General features: G+C 47.5%; 7 protein-coding genes across 7 annotated transcripts; 3 read left to right on the top strand and 4 right to left on the bottom strand.

Moving 5' to 3' along the window:
• Window positions 1–1,860: 1,860 nt before the first annotated feature.
• On the bottom strand, window positions 1,861–2,463 carry N7484_006666 (uncharacterized protein; the record flags this gene model as incomplete). Its single annotated transcript, XM_057117084.1, has 2 exons — window positions 1,861–2,328; window positions 2,410–2,463. 2 exons carry the CDS (start codon window positions 2,461–2,463, stop codon window positions 1,861–1,863), a joined length of 522 nt encoding a protein of 173 aa, XP_056972967.1.
• A 2,432-nt stretch (window positions 2,464–4,895) lies between these two features.
• N7484_006665 (carboxylesterase/lipase family protein) lies at window positions 4,896–6,581 on the top strand (the record flags this gene model as incomplete). Its single annotated transcript, XM_057117083.1, has 1 exon — window positions 4,896–6,581. The coding sequence occupies one exon, from the start codon at window positions 4,896–4,898 to the stop codon at window positions 6,579–6,581; it is 1,686 nt and encodes a 561-aa protein (XP_056972966.1).
• A 1,142-nt stretch (window positions 6,582–7,723) lies between these two features.
• On the top strand, window positions 7,724–8,635 carry N7484_006664 (uncharacterized protein; the record flags this gene model as incomplete). The annotated part of the gene is made up of 1 exon (XM_057117082.1): window positions 7,724–8,635. The coding sequence occupies one exon, from the start codon at window positions 7,724–7,726 to the stop codon at window positions 8,633–8,635; it is 912 nt and encodes a 303-aa protein (XP_056972965.1).
• Window positions 8,636–9,678: 1,043 nt separating this feature from the next.
• N7484_006663 (glycoside hydrolase family 31 protein) lies at window positions 9,679–12,817 on the bottom strand (the record flags this gene model as incomplete). Its single annotated transcript, XM_057117081.1, has 5 exons — window positions 9,679–10,576; window positions 10,629–11,127; window positions 11,180–11,263; window positions 11,315–12,720; window positions 12,795–12,817. 5 exons carry the CDS (start codon window positions 12,815–12,817, stop codon window positions 9,679–9,681), a joined length of 2,910 nt encoding a protein of 969 aa, XP_056972964.1.
• A 685-nt stretch (window positions 12,818–13,502) lies between these two features.
• N7484_006662 (carboxylesterase/lipase family protein) lies at window positions 13,503–15,128 on the top strand (the record flags this gene model as incomplete). The annotated part of the gene is made up of 1 exon (XM_057117080.1): window positions 13,503–15,128. One exon carries the CDS (start codon window positions 13,503–13,505, stop codon window positions 15,126–15,128), a length of 1,626 nt encoding a protein of 541 aa, XP_056972963.1.
• A 1,050-nt stretch (window positions 15,129–16,178) lies between these two features.
• On the bottom strand, window positions 16,179–16,889 carry N7484_006661 (LysM peptidoglycan-binding domain-containing protein; the record flags this gene model as incomplete). Its single annotated transcript, XM_057117079.1, has 1 exon — window positions 16,179–16,889. The coding sequence occupies one exon, from the start codon at window positions 16,887–16,889 to the stop codon at window positions 16,179–16,181; it is 711 nt and encodes a 236-aa protein (XP_056972962.1).
• Window positions 16,890–20,589: 3,700 nt separating this feature from the next.
• Window positions 20,590–21,555, bottom strand: N7484_006660 (uncharacterized protein; the record flags this gene model as incomplete). Its single annotated transcript, XM_057117078.1, has 1 exon — window positions 20,590–21,555. The coding sequence occupies one exon, from the start codon at window positions 21,553–21,555 to the stop codon at window positions 20,590–20,592; it is 966 nt and encodes a 321-aa protein (XP_056972961.1).
• Between the last annotated feature and the right edge of the window lie 343 nt (window positions 21,556–21,898).

Below are 21,898 nucleotides of genomic sequence, written 5' to 3'. Positions count from 1 at the left end.
ACGTTTCATCGCAGTGAAAATTTATTACTCCTAAGTAAGTTCTTAAATGATGTCTTATTTTGTATGAATAAAGAAAAAATAGCTATATAATTTTAGAAGAAAAACTTCGTAATACTAGTCTAATCTATAGTATCTCCCCAGAAGAATAGATCTATACTATCATTATCAAGATGCTAAAGCTGAACCTAGAGTAAGTGCTCATGCTACTTCTCAAGCCAATGCTAATCTATAAAAAGCATTTTCAGGTCTCTAGTAATCACTTTCTTGGTCGGGCCTTCTAAAAAAAAATTCTACGTACATGCGAAATTATTGGAGTAAGGACTCCAACATCTTATTCTAAATCCAAGATATATATCGGGCCATATTGAGATATAAGAGGATATCGGAGATATCCTTAGTCCAGTATTGGAATACTTATACACTAGGAATTACTGCATTTCTTATGCTATCGATAAACCAGAAGAGGATGATCCTGTTCATGATTAGGTCCTTAGCGGTCCTGGATCTAGCAACCAATTCTATGCTCAGTTAAGGAGCGGCAGCTTACCAAATAAAACTGACAAAGATAGAGAACCCAACAATCATCAAGTTCGATCCTCCGGAGCGGAGGTAAATCCCATTAAAGGGCAACTACATATCCAACCAAAAACTAGCTTGTCTTTCAATTTGCGGATATACATCTTCGCAGAGAAGCATCGACTATTTTTGCTTAGCCTCATTAGTTTCACAAAGCTAATTCATGTTCTCTCGGAGACAATAATGAATCAAAGACAGAAAAAAGAAATTATAGAGCTATTCCGGTTCGCCAAGGTTCAGATTTAGGGTTTGATGATTTCACAAGGCCGCTTCTTTATACGTGGTTAACATCAATCATTTTCAACCAATTGTCTTATACCTTACCTTCGATTGAATATGTTTTGAAATTTTCAAATCGAGGAGAAGGCCTATGAGATAGGTTGGCGTTCATTCATTTTCTGATATACGATTTCTGCGGACCTTTCAATGCGTTACAAGACTGCCATATCTCGCTTCTCTCTAAAATTTCAATTTTTGCAATCTCGAAAAATCTCTCGTAAATGATTTGGTACTAGAGACAATGATTCTCGCTAGAAATGTTAAGCTTCTGATACTGGATATAGGTGCAAATAAAGTGGCAAAACATATGTGCACCAGAATTGAAAAAAACAATCACTTTGTGCAATAAGAACATTTAGCAATTTCATATGTACATATAGATTGATCCACTTTCTGACATGAACTTAGAGCCTCGTCACGGCCTATTGTGGCCAATTGCCGTTTCCATTGCCAGGCTGCCCTCATGGCGCGGCTGTAGTGGAATTGCGGATGAGACGGATACGAATTATCCGGTTCTGGCTGCATCTCTGCTAGGAACCGCAAGAACGCGGGCAAAGCAGAGGCTAAGAATCTGGACAGTGACTGTGTGACAGATGCGGTTTTGTTCCGAGTTCGTTTGATTGGGTGTTGGCTTGTCTTATTCTCAAGCTGGAACGGTGACGGTTTATTGTGAAAACGGAGATGAAGATCTTCAATTGTGAGTATGGGGTTAGCGGGAAAAAAAGGTTCTTGCACTAGAGGAGTCGGTTGCGGTATGGATGTGATAGGTCGCTGGAGGACGGAAGCATGGGTTGTTTGTTGGTTTTGGGGCGAGGAAGTGGTGGACAGTATCGTTTGATGAGGCTAAGGAGGGTGGGCTGTTGGAGGTTGTTAAGGCTCTGGGTCTATTATGGCGGGTAGCGGATTAAAACGGCAGTCTAGGTTAGTGTTCAACCGTTCCTTCGCTATAGTAAATGTAATCGGCGTGGATTGAGTTCGAGACTTTGTACTGGAGTCGTCTATAGCCTATGTACTAGAATCGGCGGTAGGAGTTGACCGTTTAGGGGAGGAGAATGCGGTGGTTGAGGAGGGGATTTTGTGGGGAGTTCTAAGGTGATGTTTTAAATCGCACGAGATTATCTGCCATATGCAGTCTTCCTCGTGTAGTTGTTGCACTTCCTTGAACGGGGTGCATTGAAAGGTGGATAAGTGCTTGGTCGATTGGTAGGTAAAACAGCATGCCATATTGCTGACTCCTGAAGGTCGGTAATGGGAGCCATTCTGGGCCAGTTGGAGCGGAGTGGCCCTAGTAAGCACTATCCCTTGGAACGAACGAGCTCGGGCTGTGATGGTGGAGTAGTCGTAGGTGATTGAGACGAGAAAGTAATCCTCATCGTGAAAATCATCCTCGGCAAAATAAAAGTCCTCGACGTTGGGGTATTCGGGTGAGATTGCGGAGTTTGCGGCTTCGGGGATGGGAGATGGGCGATGGACCTGGAAGCCGAGTGTTCAGCCCCACCCGCTGGCTTCTCGTGGTTATTCCCATGGTCCGGTCCAAGACAGTCGAGGGCTTACAGGATCTACCAATACAGCAGCAGCAGCAGCAGCGGTAGTAGTAGTAGATTTCATTTACACCGACCTCTCGCCGAAGCGATATGCAGTATACGACGACTGTATATCCAAGTATGTATAGATAGATCGACCCACTTCCTGACATGAACTTAGAGCCTCGTCACGGTCTATCGTGGCCCATGCCGCTCCCATCGTTAGGCTGCCCTTTGGCGCACGACTGCGAAATCGCTGTGACGCCTTGGCGAAGTCCAGCATAGCTTGAACTGTTTTGGCTCGCGAGACGATGTCTGGTTCACCTTTCTCACCTTCGTTAGAGCCTCCCAGCAGACTCGATACGCTGTGAAAGCGTCTCTAACTTGTCTTGTTAATTCCACCCGCAGCTCCCGTAGCCTCGGGCACTCTAATAACACGTGGCCGACGGTCTCTCGCGTCCCGCACTCGCATTGATCATCGTCGCGGAAGCCGAATTTCTTGGCTTAGGTGGATAACCAGTGATGGCTCGTGCGTAGCTAAGTGAGTAAATACGCTCGATTCCTAGGCAGGTTCCCGTATGGCTTGCTAGTGTGTCTCGCCGGTAGCGTGTTGTCAATTTTCCGTAGGTGAGCGCCTTTAGTGCTTAATTCCCACTCTTACTCCCACTAAGCATAAATCTTATCGCGAATAAATGCATTCTCCCTCGTTAGCAGCGGCTAGAAGGGATGGGCTTTGCCCAGCTACGCGGCTTCCTCGGCCAGTCGATCCGCAGCGTCGTTCCTATCATTTTCATAATGTCCTAGCATTTATTAGAGGTGGAGCCTGATATTCTCTACTTAAACCTCGGTCGCTATCTAGAGGATCGCGTGGATGATTCGTTATCCAGATCGATTTTTCACGCCCTAGTAGACATCGCCAAAACCCACAAAGCCCAAAGCCCAACCCAACCCAACTCACAAATGGCCGGGGTGCACCCCCATACTTCTCGAGGCTTTATGTAAGTCGCAGCTTCACAGAGCTTTCCTTCGCCCGCCTCATCTAGAAACCGTTTCCAATGTGACGCTTTGGCCTTTTCGATAGTTCGAGTCCATGCTCGGCGCTTAGTTTGCATGGCCTGAAAGACAGCAGTGTTGCTAGCATGGTCTCGTCCAAGCTCCGCACAGCTTGCCTACCCTCTTCTGCACAGTTGATTGACTTCCACTTATTGGACTTTGTGATCTGGTGTAAACCACCGTTTGGAGTATGGTGTTGGCCGCGTGTCAGGCGTCAACCGGTCCACTGCCTGCGCTGTTGCGGATGTGAGCTTCTCCACCACTTGAATCTCCCTCCACCGGCTCATCTGCCGGGCGACTTCCTCGCCGATCCTGGTCCAGTCCGCCCGCTCGTACGCCTTCCTCGTCTTTGCTTTTGGCGTGCTCTAAGGTTGAACGTTCCATTCCGAGTAGGTGGCGCGATGATCGGATCCATAATTGTCATGATACAGATGGCATTTGACAAGCAGTTCCGGTTTGTCTGTCACTGTTAGGTCAATGGTCGAGTTTTGGCCTGGGTTGTTCCTACCAATACAGCAATATTCGAAATCGGCTTTCATGCTTTACATAGAGACTAACTCACGCCCCACCACCAAGACAATGGTGAAATTGCCTATGCCTAATCCGGCTAGGCCATGAATGAATTATCCTTGGCCATTTCCATTTCGGGAAACCGAGGGCGAGCGCTCGGTTGAATATGTGGGGACGTTAGTTAGCAAAATGATTCCCGCTTTTAGCTAACGGATATGATCGACAGTGCTGTTTTCGCGTAAACCCTAATATACTGCCTCAATGTTTCGACAAACTCTGGGCTGAGCTAAGTCGATACCTATACGTGTCCCTTGCAAACGTATCTCCGTCAAGTCGGCAGCTAAAGTGGTGGATGGAGGGTGTAGATTAATGAGCCAAGACTCTTCACCACGGGTCGTTTACACTGAGCCACAGCGCGTTACACCGATAATGCGTACACTTGATCAACTTTCAGGAGTGGGAACTTTAGCCGTGCGCGGACTCAGGTTTGACTCCATGCCTTGAAAATAGCTGACGACATATGATTGATGTATCTACATGCCAAAATTCGGATTTCCTTTTGGAAAATTGAGTATTCGACTCCAATCAATGCGCTCACTACAGATGAAATATTTCCCCTCAAAATTCGGCCCGACATGCCTAATATGGAAATAGAATCCGGAGCCATCACGGAGTTCCGTGATTGCGTGTATCAACGCGTCACGCATTGCTGAAGAAGCTGGGCGAGTTTTTCCACAGTTGGTCCCCTACGTTTCGGATCGTCGTCATTCAATCACGCCGATGTCCTTCAGGGGGTGGTCTCCAAGTCCCACTTTTCAAAGCCAGATACAAAAATGCCGAATATAAAAGCGGGCAGATACCTAAGCCTGTAGGAAAACATCGAAGTTGCTCATTCAATAATTCACTGCGCTTCTCTTGTATCTTTCGACAGGTTTTTCTATAATCTCATCTCTCATGCATTTGGCTGCTCTCACAGGCCTGGCCTTGGCCATCCCTACAGTGGCCTCTGCCGTTCTTAATGGCCGTGGTGCAAGCTCGCACCGCTACCCTGTGGTTAAGACCACCTATGGAGCGGTTCAAGGAACTGCTTCTGAATACCGTGATGACGTAACCGTCTACAAAGGCATTCCCTTTGCCGCGCCGCCCACCGGACCACTGCGTTGGAAGGCACCAGTAGCGCCGGATTCCTGGTCGAGTGTTCTGCAAGCCACAGAATGGCCAAATCAATGCGCACAGGCGGCTGTCTCTATGGACGGCATCTTTCAGACGACCAAAGGTAACATCAGTGAGGACTGCCTGTACCTGAACGTCTGGACGCCAAGCTACAATACAACAGATCCGAAGAAAATCGCCGCCAAAAACCTCCCAGTCTATGTCTGGATCTTCGGTGGCCGATTTGAGATGGGCTCAGCCAACGTACCAACCTACGACGGCTCTGGGTTTGCTACTCAAGACATCATCGTCGTCACTTTGAACTACCGTATGAGTGCTTTCGGCTTCCTTGCCCACCCAGAACTGTCAGCCGAGTCAGGCCACAACAGCTCCGGTAACTACGGTCTTCTGGATCAGCAATTCGCTCTCCAGTGGGTTCAGGACAACATTGCCCATTTCGGTGGAAACCCTGATCGCGTGACAGTCGGTGGTCAGTCCGCCGGTTCAGCTAGCGCCCTGGACGTGATGTGGAGCCCACTGTCTAAAGGATTGGCCCATGGTGTGATCGCTGAGAGCGGTGCGCTAGGTCCTCATGATCCTTATACCGGAGCTGCAGCTACTAGCCATCGCCAAAAGGGAGCAGCGGAAGCATACGGTGTCTCATTCTTAAAGACTTTGAATGTTTCCTCAATCGACGAGCTACGCAATGTGTCTATGGATACACTCGTCAATTACGCTATGGCATCCGGTTCTGTCTTCGCAGGCACTCAATTTGCCAATATGACCACTTTCTTCATGGAGCCTCCAGAGTGGCGACCTGTGATTGATGGATATGTTCTTCCCTACACTTACGGGGAAGCACTACGCTTGGGAGCACATGCAGACGTTCCCATTCTCACTGGAAACAATGCTGAAGAATCCGGCGCAAGCATGGATGAGGGCTTCACTGTAGCTACTTACAAAAGTGGCTGGCGTGAGGTGTTTGGCTCCAAGTTCTACAAGACATTCCTTCAAGCCTACCCCGCTGCCAACGCTAGTCAGGCTGATGATAGCGCCAACGAGCTTTTCCGTGATATGAGCCGTGTGGGCACCTGGCAGTGGGCAAATGCGTGGGCTGCAGGAGGCGCCCAGAGTAATGTTTATACTTATTACTGGATGCATGTGCCCCCTGTGAACGGTGACCAGGGTGCTTATCACGGTTCGGAGCTCTGGTATGTGTTCAATAACATTCCTTACAGCGCTGAGTATGCATCGGCCAACTGGACAGCGACTGATCTGGCCATTGAGAGAACGATGACTCAATATTGGGCTAACTTTATTCGCACTGGTAACCCTAACGGCGACGGCTTGGTGCACTTCCCTCCCTCTACCAATGCCTCTCTTTCAACTATGTGGCTAGGAAATTCGTGGGGTGTCGGCCCGGTATCGGAAAGCAAAGAGCGCATCTCTTTCATCGAGGACTGGTATACTACCTTGAAGGAGTGGTGATTTTGGTCAACCACGATGTAACTGTATTATATCATCACCTTTGCTGTAGAACCTCTTAGACTCAAATAACTTAGACTGGAATATCTTAGGCGGGGATTGATCTGAAATATGCCTTACACTGTTTCTGCTTAGTTGTAATGAGTACCCAGCCACCAAATAATGGGAATACTGAGTCGTGCGATGCCAAATAAATCGACGTTGATAATACAGGCTATGCTTATTTCCTCTCTCCACACGAGTGACGAAAGGTCTAAAGTTTCCGAGCCAAAGCAGGTTATTGCTTAATTCGATGAGGAGACATTACTGCATTTACCTGGTTATCGGCTTCTGTGCTAATTGGGCAGCTAGGTGTAAGGTTCCAGGATGATCTTATAAATCATTTTAAACTTTAAACAAGGGTCGCCTCGGGCGTTTCTGCGAATTTGAAGACTACACGTACAAGGCAGAACAAAGAGAAACAGACGAACATAGTGAGTACACACATTATTAGATGCCAGCATATGTGGTTATTGTTACTCTATGACCCCTCTATCCACTAAATATCTCAGAGGTTGCAACTTACTGATGGGCTACTAAGGGCCAATGAATCTGAGGGCTCCACCAATATTGAATTACGCAAAGAATCATAGCCTTACTTTTTGATCAAAGGTTTAAGAAGAGCCACTGGAAAAAGAGCGCCGGAGCCTATGAAGTTAGTAGATATCTGGAAGCTGCGAACCTTCTTAAGTAGTGTAGCGCTCACTGTAGGAACCGAAGAAGCACCGACATGCGAATCCAACCCTTTCATGTACAGAAAACTTCAATTTAGTCTGTTTGATATGGCTTAAGCTGCAGAAGGCACTATTATCTCATCATAGTTCATTGCTGCAAACTAGGTTGGGAAAACATGTTGGCTAGTGTTTTGATTATTGAAGGTTCGGGTTCGGGTTCGGTTTCCCCATCCGGGTTCACGTTTGAACCGATCGGATACGCCTCGAACCCGGATTCAGGCTTGAGCCGGTCGGATACGCCTCCAACCGTGTTCCGAGAAGGCACAAAAAATAAGGGGCAGACTGTTCCCCAAATCAAAGACTATAAAAGGTCCTATCATTTCTACTAACTCTCTATCCTCCTCATCTTGCATTGTTATTGACTGGAGCAAAATGCTGATTTTGATCACCGGCATTACGGGAAAGCTGGGGACCCACTTGGCTCGTGCAGCTTTGCAGCGCGGCGGTTTTCGAGTGAGAGGACTTGGACGTCACCCTGAGAGTCTAGACCCAGCAATTGCGTCGCAACTGGAATCATTCGTGAAATGCGGGTCTCACGACGACATCGCCGCTTTGGACAAAGCAGTCGCATCTGTTGACGCCGTAGTTTGCGCTTACAAACCGGATCCAGTGCTTGACCTTGAAGGGCATCTGCTCTTACTGCGCGCTGCCGAGCGGGCTGGGATCAAAATTTTCCACGCATCTTCGTGGAACGCTGATTGGCGACTATTCGACTGGGGAGAGTTTGAGCATTATGACTCGCACATTGCGTTCCAGCGCCACGTCGAGTTAACATCCTCGATAAAGCCAATTTACGTCTTTACTGGAATTTTTGGAGAATATCTCTTTAGCCCGGCAGGCCCCGGAATGTTCTCGAAAGGCGTATCTGGGGCAGCCAGCGTGCAAGTTTGGGGTGAGGGAGATGTGAAGTGGGCTTGGACATCTATGAGAGATGCGGCGGAATTCAGTATCGACCTCCTGGCCAGGAAGGATATACAGGAGGGAGCTGGAGGTTACTTCTCTGTTAAATCAGGAGAGAGTAGCCCCTTTGATATTGCTAGGATGTACGAGAATGTCACAGGCATTAAAGTTGATATCACTCAAGTTGGGTCTGTCGAGGGTTTGGGCCAACAACTTCATCAGGCACGTTCAAAATATGCTTCCCATGACTACAAGAAATACGTTCCGCTGGAACTACAGCTGCTCGGCTACAAAGGAAAGCTTCAACTGCGGAATGCCGAGACCGTTGTCAATGGCAGACCGACAATGGACTTGGAGGACATGCTGCGCTTCGTCCAGAATTAGGACGTTTGAAAGATTTTGTTCAACGAACGTACGCACGGAGCAAGAATTTAGGACGTGGAGGATATCAGATGTGGTGTCAGGAGAGAAGAAGACGATTATATATCATATGACTACCTAATCGACAAGAGCAGAAGATAGGGGTGAACCACAGGCCGTGGCATTTTTCGAACCTCAGGTGGAAAAAAGCATTTGAACTAGCGTGTCGATATATCCATGGATATCAGAACTTTCTTTCTTTCTTTCTTTTTTTTTTTTTTTTTTTCAGCAAGTAGACCTTTTCCTCACTATTGTTTACACTTTACTAAAGTTGATTTGAAATATTACCTGTATCACTACCTATGTTTTCGCTGTTAATCTGAATGCACACGTAGTTTTTACTTCTCTGCTAATGTTCACTCTACAACTGTCTTGACAATTGTAGACGTAAAGACTCCGAAATCCCTCTGTTTTACACTACATAGCTTCGCTCTGCAGCACCTGACAATTCTGCGGATTTTCCAATAGGAAAGGCTTGCTTCTGCTAGAGGTAGACATATACACCTGGAGGAAATGTGCTTTTGGTGGTTTGCATGTGTAAGTTCTCGGCAATCAGGCCCACTGAGAGTCCCCAAGTCATGGCCACAATCTAAGCTGCCTAGCAGTGCCCATAGGCCTTGACGTGGGTTAGTATGTATACCTGAATGTACCTCATAGTTGGTGTTGAAAATTCTTACTATGAGTTTTCAAGAATGTGCGATGCAAAATAGCCTTTGAGTACGGGACAGCAGTCTATAAATTGACGTATGAGCAGCACATATGCTGGGTTAGAAGCCTCCAGCAGAAGTAGGATTCGTAATTTGATTCTCAAATGTAAAGTTCATAGCATTTGTCACCCGCGCACTGTAGCTAATCAGAATATGATTTTGAATGTTCTTTTCCAGTCAATCTCGAGGCCCAGCTAGGTACACTAAGTGGGAAGCGCCGTTCCTAAGCTACCAGTACATTATCCAATTGACGGGGAAATATGGCACTGACCAGAAAGGGAGATAAAAAATAACTTCTCTTCACCACGTTATCTTCCAGCTCGAGTCAAAGGCAGCATGGAGACTGCCAGACACACCCCTGATGACGGTAGCGTTATTCGTGGCATTCCAAGAGATCTCCGCATCGGTGATAGTCTTGCCAAGGATTGAGACAGGTCCTGCTGGAACATTCGAGAGTCCAAGAATGGTGATTTTCTCTAGCTGATTGTTGTCGACGAAATCACCGTGCACTTTCACTGCGAGAGAGTTTTCTGTAGCAGAAAATTTGACCGTCTTGATCGCATCCGGCACCAGCGACTCCCCATCATCCAAATATATACTTCCTTGTGCCTCGCGCGAGACTCCGAGTGCAATGATGATAGACCATGGCGTTAGCCGCGCAGCGGTGGTCGTCATAGCCATGTCCTGTGTCCCGAGTACATAGCCGCCACGAAGGTATACGGGGATATGGCCCAGAGGAGCGGCAATCGTTGTGTTCTTCTCTAAAGGCTTGGCAATTTGGCTCAGATTATACCAGTCATAGTACAAATCAGTGCCTTCGAGCAAGCCCGGGAAGACTCCGCTAACACTGCTAGCGCCTTGTTCTAAAACTGGTGTGATGAGGATAGCATCGCCCAGGAAGAACTGCTGGTCGGCAGAGGCGAGGCTTGGGTCGTTTGGAAAGTTCCATGCCAGAGCGCGCATCACCGTAGACCCTTTTGTATGCGCCTGATACATGAGGGTGTACATATACGGTAGCAAGGCAAAGCGGACTTGCAGCGCTGTGATTGTGGCGTCAATGACTGATGCCCATTGATATGGCTCTTGTGAAATTGCTCCTATTTCATTGTGGTTTCGGTAAAACGGGAAAAATGCCGAGAGCTGCATCCAACGATTGCAGAGCTCCTCATCCGTATTGCCACTAAAACCACATGTGTCCCTAAGAAAAACAGTTAATTTGTGTCAAGTAAATAAAGGGTAGGCTTACGCACACGCCAAACATTGGCATACCAAACAGCTGGAAGGATAAGGCTTGGGAAATGGAAAACCACATAGAGCCCCACTTGCTGTTATTGTCGCCACCCCAGTGGCCTCCATACTTACCGGATCCCGCAAAGGTGCTTCGTGCAATGATAAAAGGTCGCTTATTCGGATAAATTGCTAGCTGGGCTTTGTAGGTCGTCTCCATCTCTGTGTGACCAAATAAATTGTGGATATCATACTCTAATGTTCCGTCGTAATGTGAGGCATTAGAAGAGATAGCGCCCGCGGACAGAGCTCCCTCAACATTGTTAATCACATAAGGTGGGAATTCGACATTCCTTGAAGACTGCGGAGTTGACCGCACATATGATACAGTGGTGGAGGACGCTTGTGTCTTGGTGCTAGCGGCCGCGACCAGTTCACTGCTTGATGCAGCGGCAGCGGCAGCAGCCTCGGTTGAGTTAGTGATGTTGAACCCTTCCGGGTAATCGAGAACAAGATTTCCGGCTGCCAAAGTAAGTCATATATCAGTGCTACAGATTGAACGGCTGCCACTCACCATCGCCTGGGAGGCTGCTCTGCGTAATGATGGGTTGCAGATTGAGATTACCAGTACCACAGCTACCAGCACAATCCGATGATGCTGGAACAAGTCAGTAAAATTATAATTCAGAAGACAGTTAGACAGCAAAACCTTCTGACATGTCCAGCCAGATACCGTCCCAAGAAATCTTTTCATGCCAAGCCCGCATTTCTTCCGTCCACCAGTCCTGGGTTTCAGGATCAAGCCAGTCCGGAAAGGCGGTATAACCAGGCCAAACTGCACCGATGAACATGCTGCCATCAGGATTACTGATAAAGACGTCGCTATCATTGCCGCGAGTGAAGGGGCTGTAGCTATCACTAGCGTTGTGGGGATTCGGCACATAGATGCCTGCATCGACGATGGGGATGTAAAACTGCCCTTGAGCATGAAGCTTGTCAATGAGTCGACTACCCTCGGCATAACCATAGCGGATAGGATCGTTTTCAAAATCGCGGTAAAAGCTCATGTAATCGATATCGTTCCATACATTCTCAAGTGGAATCTTGAAGTTGGCGAAGTTCGTGACCACCTCCTCTACCTCAGACCAATTAGCATAGCCCCAGCGACATTGATGTAATCCAAGCGTGTGATAGCGATGCATAGCGGGCAAGCCGATGACGTCCAAATACTGTTCAGTGACGGCTTTGGCCGAAGGCCCAGAGAAGAAGTAAAGGTCAATGCTGCCCCCGATAGCGCGCCAGGTAAGGTTCGAAGGACGTAATAAGATGTCCTGACCATGGGCGTTGCGGAAGAATACACCATGAGAGTAAGAGCGGTATTCGCTGGAAGAGGGTGCGTCTGAGACGTTGGTGACTATATGCTCGTTGCCTTCGCCATCCAACTGGAAGTAGCGAGTCTCCAAATAAAACGGATGACTTCCATATACATTGACATCCAAGTTATTCCCGGCATTTGCAGCGTACAACGTGCGTGTCAAGTTATTACCAAGGTGTAGACTGTGTATCACTTCTCCAAGGCCATATAAGTGATAGTTGTCCGGCATGGCGGTGCCGAACTCAAGGAACTGATTCTCAAAGACAAGCTGCATACCACTGGACGAAAACAGAACATCTCTAGTACTGAGGCGAGAAATGTTGAATTGGAAAGACGGCTCATTGCTCCAGGTAAATTGTAGCTCATTGAGTGTGTGAGAGCCCGCGGACTCCTCGATGAAGCCTTCCGACACCAAATCGGGCGATAGCAGATACTGGCTGGCATTGGCTGCAGATAGGTCTCTAGGCGTAATCAATAGATGGAGTCGGCTTTCTGTCTGATATTCGACGGTGAGATTGAGTGCCTCAATATCTATACCATAGACGTTACACGCCGTCCCAGCGAGGCGTAAATCCGCTGTTAACCCTGTCTCGGAGGTCTTAATACTGATGGCCTTGTAGCCCGGGCAAATTGACTGCGCGTTAACCGCACTTGGGTCATCAATATTAGGCAAAACAGAGGGCGCTGCCTCCGCGGTGAGCGTACTTTGCGAGCGGTAGGATGTCGACGTGCTTGCTAAGCTTACTGTCGTCTAAGTGCGGTCAGCATTCTTCCTCACAAATGCCCCTGCCACCCACTTGTGCAAGAAACTCACTGGTAGACCAATGGCTTGGTCATAAAGAAGGTTGATTGTCAATACGATACATCCGAGCGAGAAAAGACACCTCATCTCTATAACCTGGGGACGAAAGAGACAGAAGCAGACTGGGGAGATTGGTGACAAGTATTGTATCAGAACATAGGGGAATGTGGAGAGAACAGCAGTACCACGGCTTTTATAGATGAGTCCGACTTTTAGGATGTGGCTCTTTCGCCTGTCTCGTTCACAAAGTCCTCGGATTCTACCCCACAAACTCAACGGACGTAAACAGTTTGTTCCTTCTATCAATCCACAGACCCCGCAAACCCCGCTCTTCTCGGTCAAATATCGGGCATACTGGAAAATAATTATAAATGAAGCAGCGTGTTCAAGGGATATCCGAAGAAATGGAGTGCTTGCTTATTCGGGAAATTTCCTCCGACCTGTGGCAGGCAGTTGTTAGAATCTTTCCGAAATTACACCTCTCTGGGAGGGGTAAGTGGATCATGTACATCCTGATTTCCGACACATCTCATGCAGTCAAACATTGTGACTATCACAGAACTTGGAGAATGGAAACTGGTCGGACAGAGGATCACTACTGTTTTAGGGGGGGTCGTCGTCAGATGAACAGGGAAGACTCTTGGAGATTAGCTATAAAGCGATGAAGAAGAACCCATCACTTCTTCTCCAAAACACTTTTGCCCTAATTGCACCGGTAAAATGAAGCTACCTCTGATCCTGTTGAGCATTGGTGCTTCCCAGGCACTTACCGTGCCCTTTTCACCTACTGTTCAAACCAGCTACGGCGATCTCGTCGGTACAAAATCGACTTACCGCCCGGGAATCAATGTTTTCAAAGGCATCCCCTATGCAAAGCCGCCGGTTGACTCACTCCGATGGACTCCGCCTCAAAAGCCAGAGCCTTGGTCTGGTGTTTATAATGCCAGTGATTTCAAGCCCAAATGTGCCCAATCACTGGAGATGGGCAGTAGCCTGTGGACCACGGGAACGACTTCGATGAGCGAGGACTGCTTGTATGCCAACATCTGGGCACCTGCCAATGCAACAAGCTCTTCAGCACTACCCGTGTATGTTTGGATGTACGGAGGCCGCTACGTGGATGGCTCCGGTGATGTTGTGACCTACGATGGTTCAGGCCTTGCCGAACAAGACATTATTGTTGTAACATTCAACTTTCGACTTGGGCCATTTGGATTTTTGGCTCATCCAGAACTGTCTGCCGAGTCGCCATTCAGCAGTTCGGGGAATTATGGTGTGATGGATTTGATACACATGGTCCAATGGGTCAAAGATGAAATCTCTGCTTTTGGCGGCGATCCGAACCATATCACCGTTGGAGGACAGTCATCGGGTTCAGCATGTGCTTTGAACATGATGTATAGCCCACTGGCCAACGGATTGATTAGTGGTGTTATCGCGGAGAGTGGCGCCCGGGCAACCCACGATCCTCTGACAGGGGTCCTGGCTACTAGCTATCGCGAGAAAGAGGCTGCCGAGAGCTCCGGTGCCAAGGTCATGGCAGATTTGAATGCGACAACTCTGGCTGAGATGCGCAACCTGACGATGACACAACTCCTGGAATATATCCTGCTAGATGGCACTCTCTTCGACGGCTCCTCTTATGAAGACGTCATCGCATTCGTGCCTGGACCTCCCGAGTGGCGCCCTGTGCTTGATGGCTACGTAATGCCACGCTCTTACGGTGCCGCCCTTCGCCAGGGTCTACACAATGATGTCCCTATCTTAACAGGCAACAATGTCGACGAGTCGGGGGCTTCAACGGCACCAGGTCTGACGGTCGACACCTTCTATTCCAATTTCACCGCCATGCTAGGGAACCTGTCCACTGAATTCTTCCCGCTGTACCCTCTCGAGGACAAGACTGCCGCGGCCGCGAATAACGCCAGTAATGCTGCTTTCGATGACATTAGTCGCATTTCAACCTGGGTCTGGGCCAAGGAATGGTATAGCGGAGGTGCGAAAAGCGACGTCTTCACCTACTTCTGGACACACGCTCCCCCAGGACAAAATCAAGGAGCATTCCACGGAGCAGAGATGTACTATGTTTTCAACAATCTTCCCTACACCGACACGTCGCTACCATGGACATCAAAGGATTACGCCATTCAATCACGTATGACTCGCTACTGGGCCAACTTTATTCGCACAGGCAACCCAAACAATGCAGGCTTGCCTTTCTGGCCCGTTAGCGGTAATGCAAAGGAAACGATGTGGCTGGGTAACTCCTGGGGGGTTGGACCTATCGCAGACGACGCCAGAATCAGCTATGTTGAGGAGTGGTTTTCTCGGAACCAGGAATGGTAAACTGCGCGGACTGGGAGACCCGCTGGGCGTGGAAGAAACGAGGAATTAATGTGAATATGCGAATGGTCCCCGGACACCTTGATTTAACACACATAAGAGCTTGTATCAAATGAAGGTTTCAGCTGCTCATATCTACTACAGAGCATTTTAATCGTGCTGTTTGTTATCCGAAGTAATATCATGTAACTTCCGTAGAGCCTGATCCATTGTTTTCAAACATAATGAGCAGGCAGTATTGAATTGATATGGATGCTGTGCTGTTACATGCAGGCTCTCAAAAAGCGACGAATGGCTGTGTATACCAATTCTATCAACCTTGATGGACTAATGGAAAGAGCACCGGTTCCCTACATAGCCATTCGGGGATATTGACCCGAGTAGTGCTGTGACGCGTTCCATGTAGCAGGTCGATTTGCCTCCCCACTAGTGGCCTGGCGAATCGGGGATGGAAAGATTGGCACTAGGTGGGCTTTCTCCTACGATACAGGGAAATTATGTTAAGTCACAGTTGAGCTCGGAGAGAACTGGCCAATTCGGATTGCCTATCAGCCTGCCTACCACTGCACAAATGCGTGCTCATTGCTGGAAACACGGGCCAAACTTAGTGTACAGTAGATCGGCACGCTGACCATTCTGTCGCACTTCCAAATTGCATGCGTATCGCCGAGGAGAAATAAAAATCTTCGTACTTCGTACCACGTGGGGTGAATGGTACGGCGGACGCCGATCGTATATCTTTTCTGCAACGAGATTGAGAAACTCGACTCTTTGTCTGCACAAAATTTTATGGTTTCTATGGGCGCGTTAGCCATCCTATTTCCAAGCACTTTCACTCCCGATCTGACAAATTCGATGCATGCATGTACGCCGCGTCTGCCGCTAGACACAGCAGAATCTTCATGTTGTTTAACATAATTTTCAACCCGGATTTACAGACGAAGGACTCGGTGTAATTGAGCATTTGCGTCATAACAAAAGTAGAGACGGGGGCATGTATTGAGAATAATGAGCATGGTGACATTGATACCAAACACCGAGTTGACTGTCGATTTAGGATACGACCGTGACATTGGATCCTATAGTCTCACAGTCACTCAACACAGAGATGACAGCTCCCTCGCCCCATGCAACACTGGAGGAATTGTACGTGGGATTAAGCGCCATGAGCTGACCTGGTGTAGTACCCATTTGCTCAGCAATATCCTTATAAGTGCCGTAGGTGAAAGTTTTAGGGATGACAGAGCATTGACTTGGGCTGCAAAGGGGAAGTTTTAGGAAATTATTGACTTGAACGGCTGCGTCAGGGTCGTTGGAGTCACTTTGCGCAGTAGCTGAGAGTGTATCCACCGTGATGTTGAGTTTTAGAGCGATATAGCGGAGAGTGTCTCCCTTAAGTGTGTAGTAGGTGTGAGGCCCTCCAATCACGCAATTGGCGTAAGAAGCATTGTCGCTTTGAACGATCAGGCATGTCGAATTATCCGGCTTACAGACCTCGGCTGGAATGATCAATTTCTGGCCCTCATAGAAAGGAAGCATTGCATCTGCCATGCGGTTGGCGCGAGCAATATCGCAGATTCCTCGGTCGACGTCGGTGGAAATTTGTGAGATAGTCTCATTCTCTTTGACCGTGTAGCTGCCGACGGTGGTGTTCAGGGTGGAATAATTGCATGGGAACGAGGAAGATCTCCTATGAGGAGAGTCATGGGCAGAAGCACAACTTAGGCCGAGAAGCGGAAGTTGGAGAAGGGATGAAGGCCTCATGGTGGCAAAGAAAGTTCCGTGAACACAACAATGGAGCCAGACACAGGGCAGATAGTTATTCACTTTGTAATCCCTTTCACTAACTTCTTATCAGAGGGTGGAAACAACTGATCGGCAGCTGGGTCCATTGCACGCGCAATCCACTTCATCCTGAAGTAAGGATCTTCATTATTTTCTACCAGCTGCCCTGCAGCTAGCAGTAGCTTAGGGGCTGGGTGTTAGGGCAGACCAGTCTTGGTCCTCTGTTTTGAGACATGGTATGCAAGTCCTATAGTATTTTGCATGAGCAGTCGTGTTACGCGGACCCAGGTCTAAAGATGGTAACTTCGTTGCAGATCCGAGCTTCAGAAATCTCATAATTTAAGCCAAAAACATGTCTCGCAGAACCAAGCTTGCTGATTGCCAATTTTCGGGTGTAGAACTAGGAGCCGTCGTAAGCCATGCCGAAATAGGCAAGCCCGGCCGAGCGGCTAAGCTAGGGCCACTGGAAGCAACTCGGGCTTGGTAGCCTCTAAGAATTGCCGGCGCTGACGTAGCGTGAATAGCCACTAAGGCTCCCGCCTCTGTATACTTGATTTTCCCTCGCATAAATGACTTCCCTGATATAGCTGACACCGTTTTGTAAAGGCGCTCATAAAAAGGCGAGCGAGTAAATCTTTCACGAACACAGGCCCTGTTATCAATCACTGATATTGAGTTAATCGATTAAATGACGTATTCCACACTTTCACCTCGTCAGAATGGAAACGTAAATTACCTAACAAGACAGATACGCCGAGGTTGCCAATTGATGCATCCTGCTAGTTCCGCCCTCAATACTCCAACTGATAAGTTGCATATGAGAGAAGGCAAAAGCTGTGATAAGGGTTTTTCTGACGCTAAAGGTTGTGATCATAGTGCGAGACTCATTGCAAAGGGAGACAGCCACCTCGTTGAGGTACAGGCCCCGTTCTTCCGACAGGTAGTCATAGAGCGCATCGATCATTAACGGCTTTACGATTGGTTTTCGACCTATGCGAGTTGGGGGTGCGTAGACGCCGTCGAAATGCTGCAAGTCTCTGCGAATATTTATGATCGTGACCTTGCTGAATTCAGCTTCTTCAGCCATTTCAATTATGGTCAGTGACTGGCTCTCTATCATATCGCGGAAAAGAAGTAGCTTCGACGGGAGAAGTCTTAGGGCCGTATTGCAAGCTCAATGTATTATGGTGCTTAAGCGTCGTGCATAAAGGAAGCTCCTGGTTGTTAGGGGAGAAGAGTTAGAGTGGTATCATACGTATAGGAGTTTCGTGTAAATTACAGCAAAGGAAGTCTCGCCGAGTTATGTAAAATACACTTTCTATTTCAAAAACCAGGGGATTCACGAATTTACTATATATGGATTAGCGTGTTTCAAGCTAGGGTTCGGGAAAGAAAACTTAAGAGTGTAGAGGTACTAACTAACAACCGAAGAGTCATTCGATCGCCTGAATTTCACTTTTTTATCAGATAGAATCAACGGAAGCTAACAATCCACGCCGGTCTTGTTCACAACTTATCAGCCCCTTTGCATGCCTTGATAAATGGCGGCATGAAAGAGGCGGTATACAGAACTACTACTTTAGATGATATAGAAGAGGATACTTTCATCGCTTTTTGCGAATTCGCTTACAAAGGCAAATACAATACTCTTCGCCGCGAAGACAAAGATAATGATAGCCACTTCGATACAGAAAGTCAGTATAGTCCAACGTGTCACAGGGATTATTATTTATATCTAACTTAGATCAAGTTATTCTAGATAGCAGCAATTCAGAACAACAATCATAAACGGGGCCAACACCAGGGCAGGTGTCAGAACCGGAAACGGACCCAGAATCTATGCCAGAGCCAGAGCCAGAAACAGGACCACTATTTATATGCCCCTATGAGTCGAGAATGCTAAGCAAGAAAGGGCATATAAAGAAGTACCGGTGCTTCACCGCCGCCAGAGACCGAATTTGCAAAATCACTTTATGTTCTAAGCCCATATAAACACCGGCGGAGTCTTTTCAAAGTTTCAACCAGAATATGACATTAAATGCTGACTATGATCGTTTTTAAAAGCGTGCCTCTTCGGACTAACTCTGATGTAAAGAGCAGAGAGTACGCCTAACGATTTCTTTCCTTGGGCCATTGAATAATTTCAGAAATGTTTTCCCATACTTTCATGGCAATTTGCCCAGAATTCGGATGAACCAATCTTGGCGATTAGATTTCATTATAAAAAGGCTTTTTACAAACGTCCCCTCGGCTTCTCCATTAAGCGGTTGCCCACATTGTTCCTGCTCAAAAAGAGAGTACAAGAATACCTCAAGCTTCCCAAGCATGATGCCGGTCAATCCCATGAGCATCAGTGCCATTTTGATTAAGCCTTGTAAGAATACGTACCATTTATGCAGTCTTATTAAAGGTATTTTAGTGGTAATTGTAGCATGATCTAGCAGCTATCGATTTAGAGGTCCATTTCTTTAGCTTTACATTGGTTTGAGTGTTAGGGATATACAAGAGAGCGCGCAATTTGGGGTGGAATAACTTCAAACGATTTCGAGAATCTTAGTCCTCATTTAGTTCGCTTGCTAAGGTGTGCAATATGAATTTTGCAAAGAGGTATGCCATTAAGATGAATTAATTTGCTGTGTTAGAAGGAAGGAGCATTTGAAAGTAGACTAGCGTTTCTCAAAATAGAGTTTGAGAAAGAAGAGAAGAGAGGAAAAGGATGAAACTAATTTCGAGCGCGCCTGGATTCAAAGTTATCGCTTCGGCGAGACGACGATGTAAATGAATACTACTACTGCTACTACTCCTAGTACTACTACTGCCGGTATAAATATAGTTTTCTCGTACGCGAGGTGCCAATCGTATATTTTTGGCATATTCGGCACAGAATATGTCGTTGTCCATGGTCTATCGTAGATTGAATAGAGATTAGCTTAATGTCCACACATTCTGCGTCTCGTAGTGATACTTGCCTTTTTTGACATTAGGTGCTTTTAGATCAAAAAAATTCTTAATGACATTTCAGGTCTCGAGCTAAGCCCGAAACCAAAACCTAATCGACGGGAATGCGGGTCCACAGATGAATGTATCTCCCGCGTACTCTTCACTGTGCGTTTTCGGCTCCATTTCAGCACTCCATTTCAGCATTCAGCAAAGTAAATTATAATATTCTTAATTTTGAGACTAGCGTAAGAGTATGTCGATGGGTTTGTCATCCAATCCACAAAGAAACATTTACTTCTATACAGTACTTACCATGCAAGAGTTCACGCAAGAGGGTAAGTCACCCCGCAATATTCAACAACGGTCAACTTAGTTACAATATTTGTTGTTCGCGTAATACGTACATACACACACACACAATTCATTAACGCCCGGCGGCTAGGCCGAAAGGGCAACTATCGCTAAACTACTATACATGTCCTGATATATACAGTTCTGTGTCCCATTGGAGCCCATACATAAAACCTTGCCGTATGTGTCATTTCCAGCACGCAGTGTTGCAGCGGATGCTCGTGGGTTAGTAATTTTGTTAGTAGGCTATCTTGAAGGCGTTTCTCCAAGTGTTCAACATCCTATCTTCGGCAGTTGAAGCACGTCTACCATTTGTAGCACGAGGTGGTTGGTGGGCTAGATCGGAAAGAAAAAGGGGGGGGGGTGGGATTTATGTTCGTCGGCCTGGTTAAGAGGCCTCGAGGCGGCCCGTGGCGATGGTGAATCGTATTGAGGCCCGTACTGCTTCTAAGTTCGGTGCCCACGTCTCATTGTCGATAGGTGATTTCCCTCCTAGGAAGAAGGATATGTTCCCTCGGTGGATATCGGTACACTGTAACATGTCCGTCCGGTGTGCAGTCCACTTCCGACATCGAAAGAGGAAGTGCTCCACAGTCTCTTTGGCTTGTCCGCATGCGCACTGATCCGTCTCTGCCGCGTTGATTCGGTAGAGGTATCCATTTAGCCTTACCATGCCTGTTCGGAGTTGTGCCAGTACGCTTGCTTCTTTCCACGACAAGCGATCATATAGCTGCCGCGTGTGTTTTCCTGGGAGTGCTGCGTCCACTCGTTTGACGTGCTTTCCAACGTTCCCTGGCAGGCCATTACTGGGGACTGCTTGGGACCGTGCGAGATTCAGCGTGGTTGACTTCATCCTCGGGGCGCGTTTTTGCAGGGGAGCATCTTCTTGCGTCGCGGCTCTAGCCTGTTGTTTAGCTAGGCCTAACAGCTTATTGTCTTCGCTAGTGGGGATCCAGAGGACGTTGAGATGGTTTCCGTTTCTGTGCAATCTTCTTATCAACTTGTACATCCCAGAAACGAATCCCTGGCCAGACTGTTGTTGAGGGTTCCTTAGCGTGAGCACCGCCGCTTTGTTGCTTGTGAGCAGCGTGATCCTGTAGTCTTTCAATCCCACAACCATGCTCAGCACATGTGCCATGGCTGCCAGCTCCGCAGAGAATGGATTTTGCTCCGCTCTTGCACCCAATGTGATGGACAGGGTTTTCTGTTTCAGTTTTCGATTTCGAGGTGGCCGCTTCTCGATTGCTAGTCCAAATCCCACTAACTCGTTCCGTGCCGAGCTGCTGACCGCAACCTGCATGCATCCGCCCGCTTCGGCCTGGGACCCTTGCTGTTCATCGATATTGGTCTGCATGCGTTCCTCCCATGGGACTCGAAATCAGTTTCGCCTGGCTTTTCTCATCATGGCCAACCTACTCTGTTGCATGACTTTAGCGCAGATGGCCCCGGATCTACTTTCTTTTTAAATCCATTAATCCAGATCGAAATGACGAAACTAGAATTGAGGCGACTTCGAGAACACTTTTCGTCTTGAATTACGATGTAATTTCATTAGGCTATATACTTATGTATGTGCCTAGACGGCCACTCCCGAGATCTCAAGCATCATTGCTTTGAGCACTACATGAGACTCGAACGAAGCCGATATTCAGACACTGTGAACGCTGCAATGTAAGGCCGTCGTCTATACCTGAGAA

The sequence above is a fragment of the Penicillium longicatenatum genome (genome assembly GCF_028827895.1).
Source record: "Penicillium longicatenatum strain IBT 33135 chromosome Unknown contig_3_segment0_segment0, whole genome shotgun sequence".
Lineage (NCBI taxonomy): Eukaryota > Fungi > Ascomycota > Eurotiomycetes > Eurotiales > Aspergillaceae > Penicillium > Penicillium longicatenatum.
This window is presented reverse-complemented; position numbering and strand designations above follow the sequence as displayed.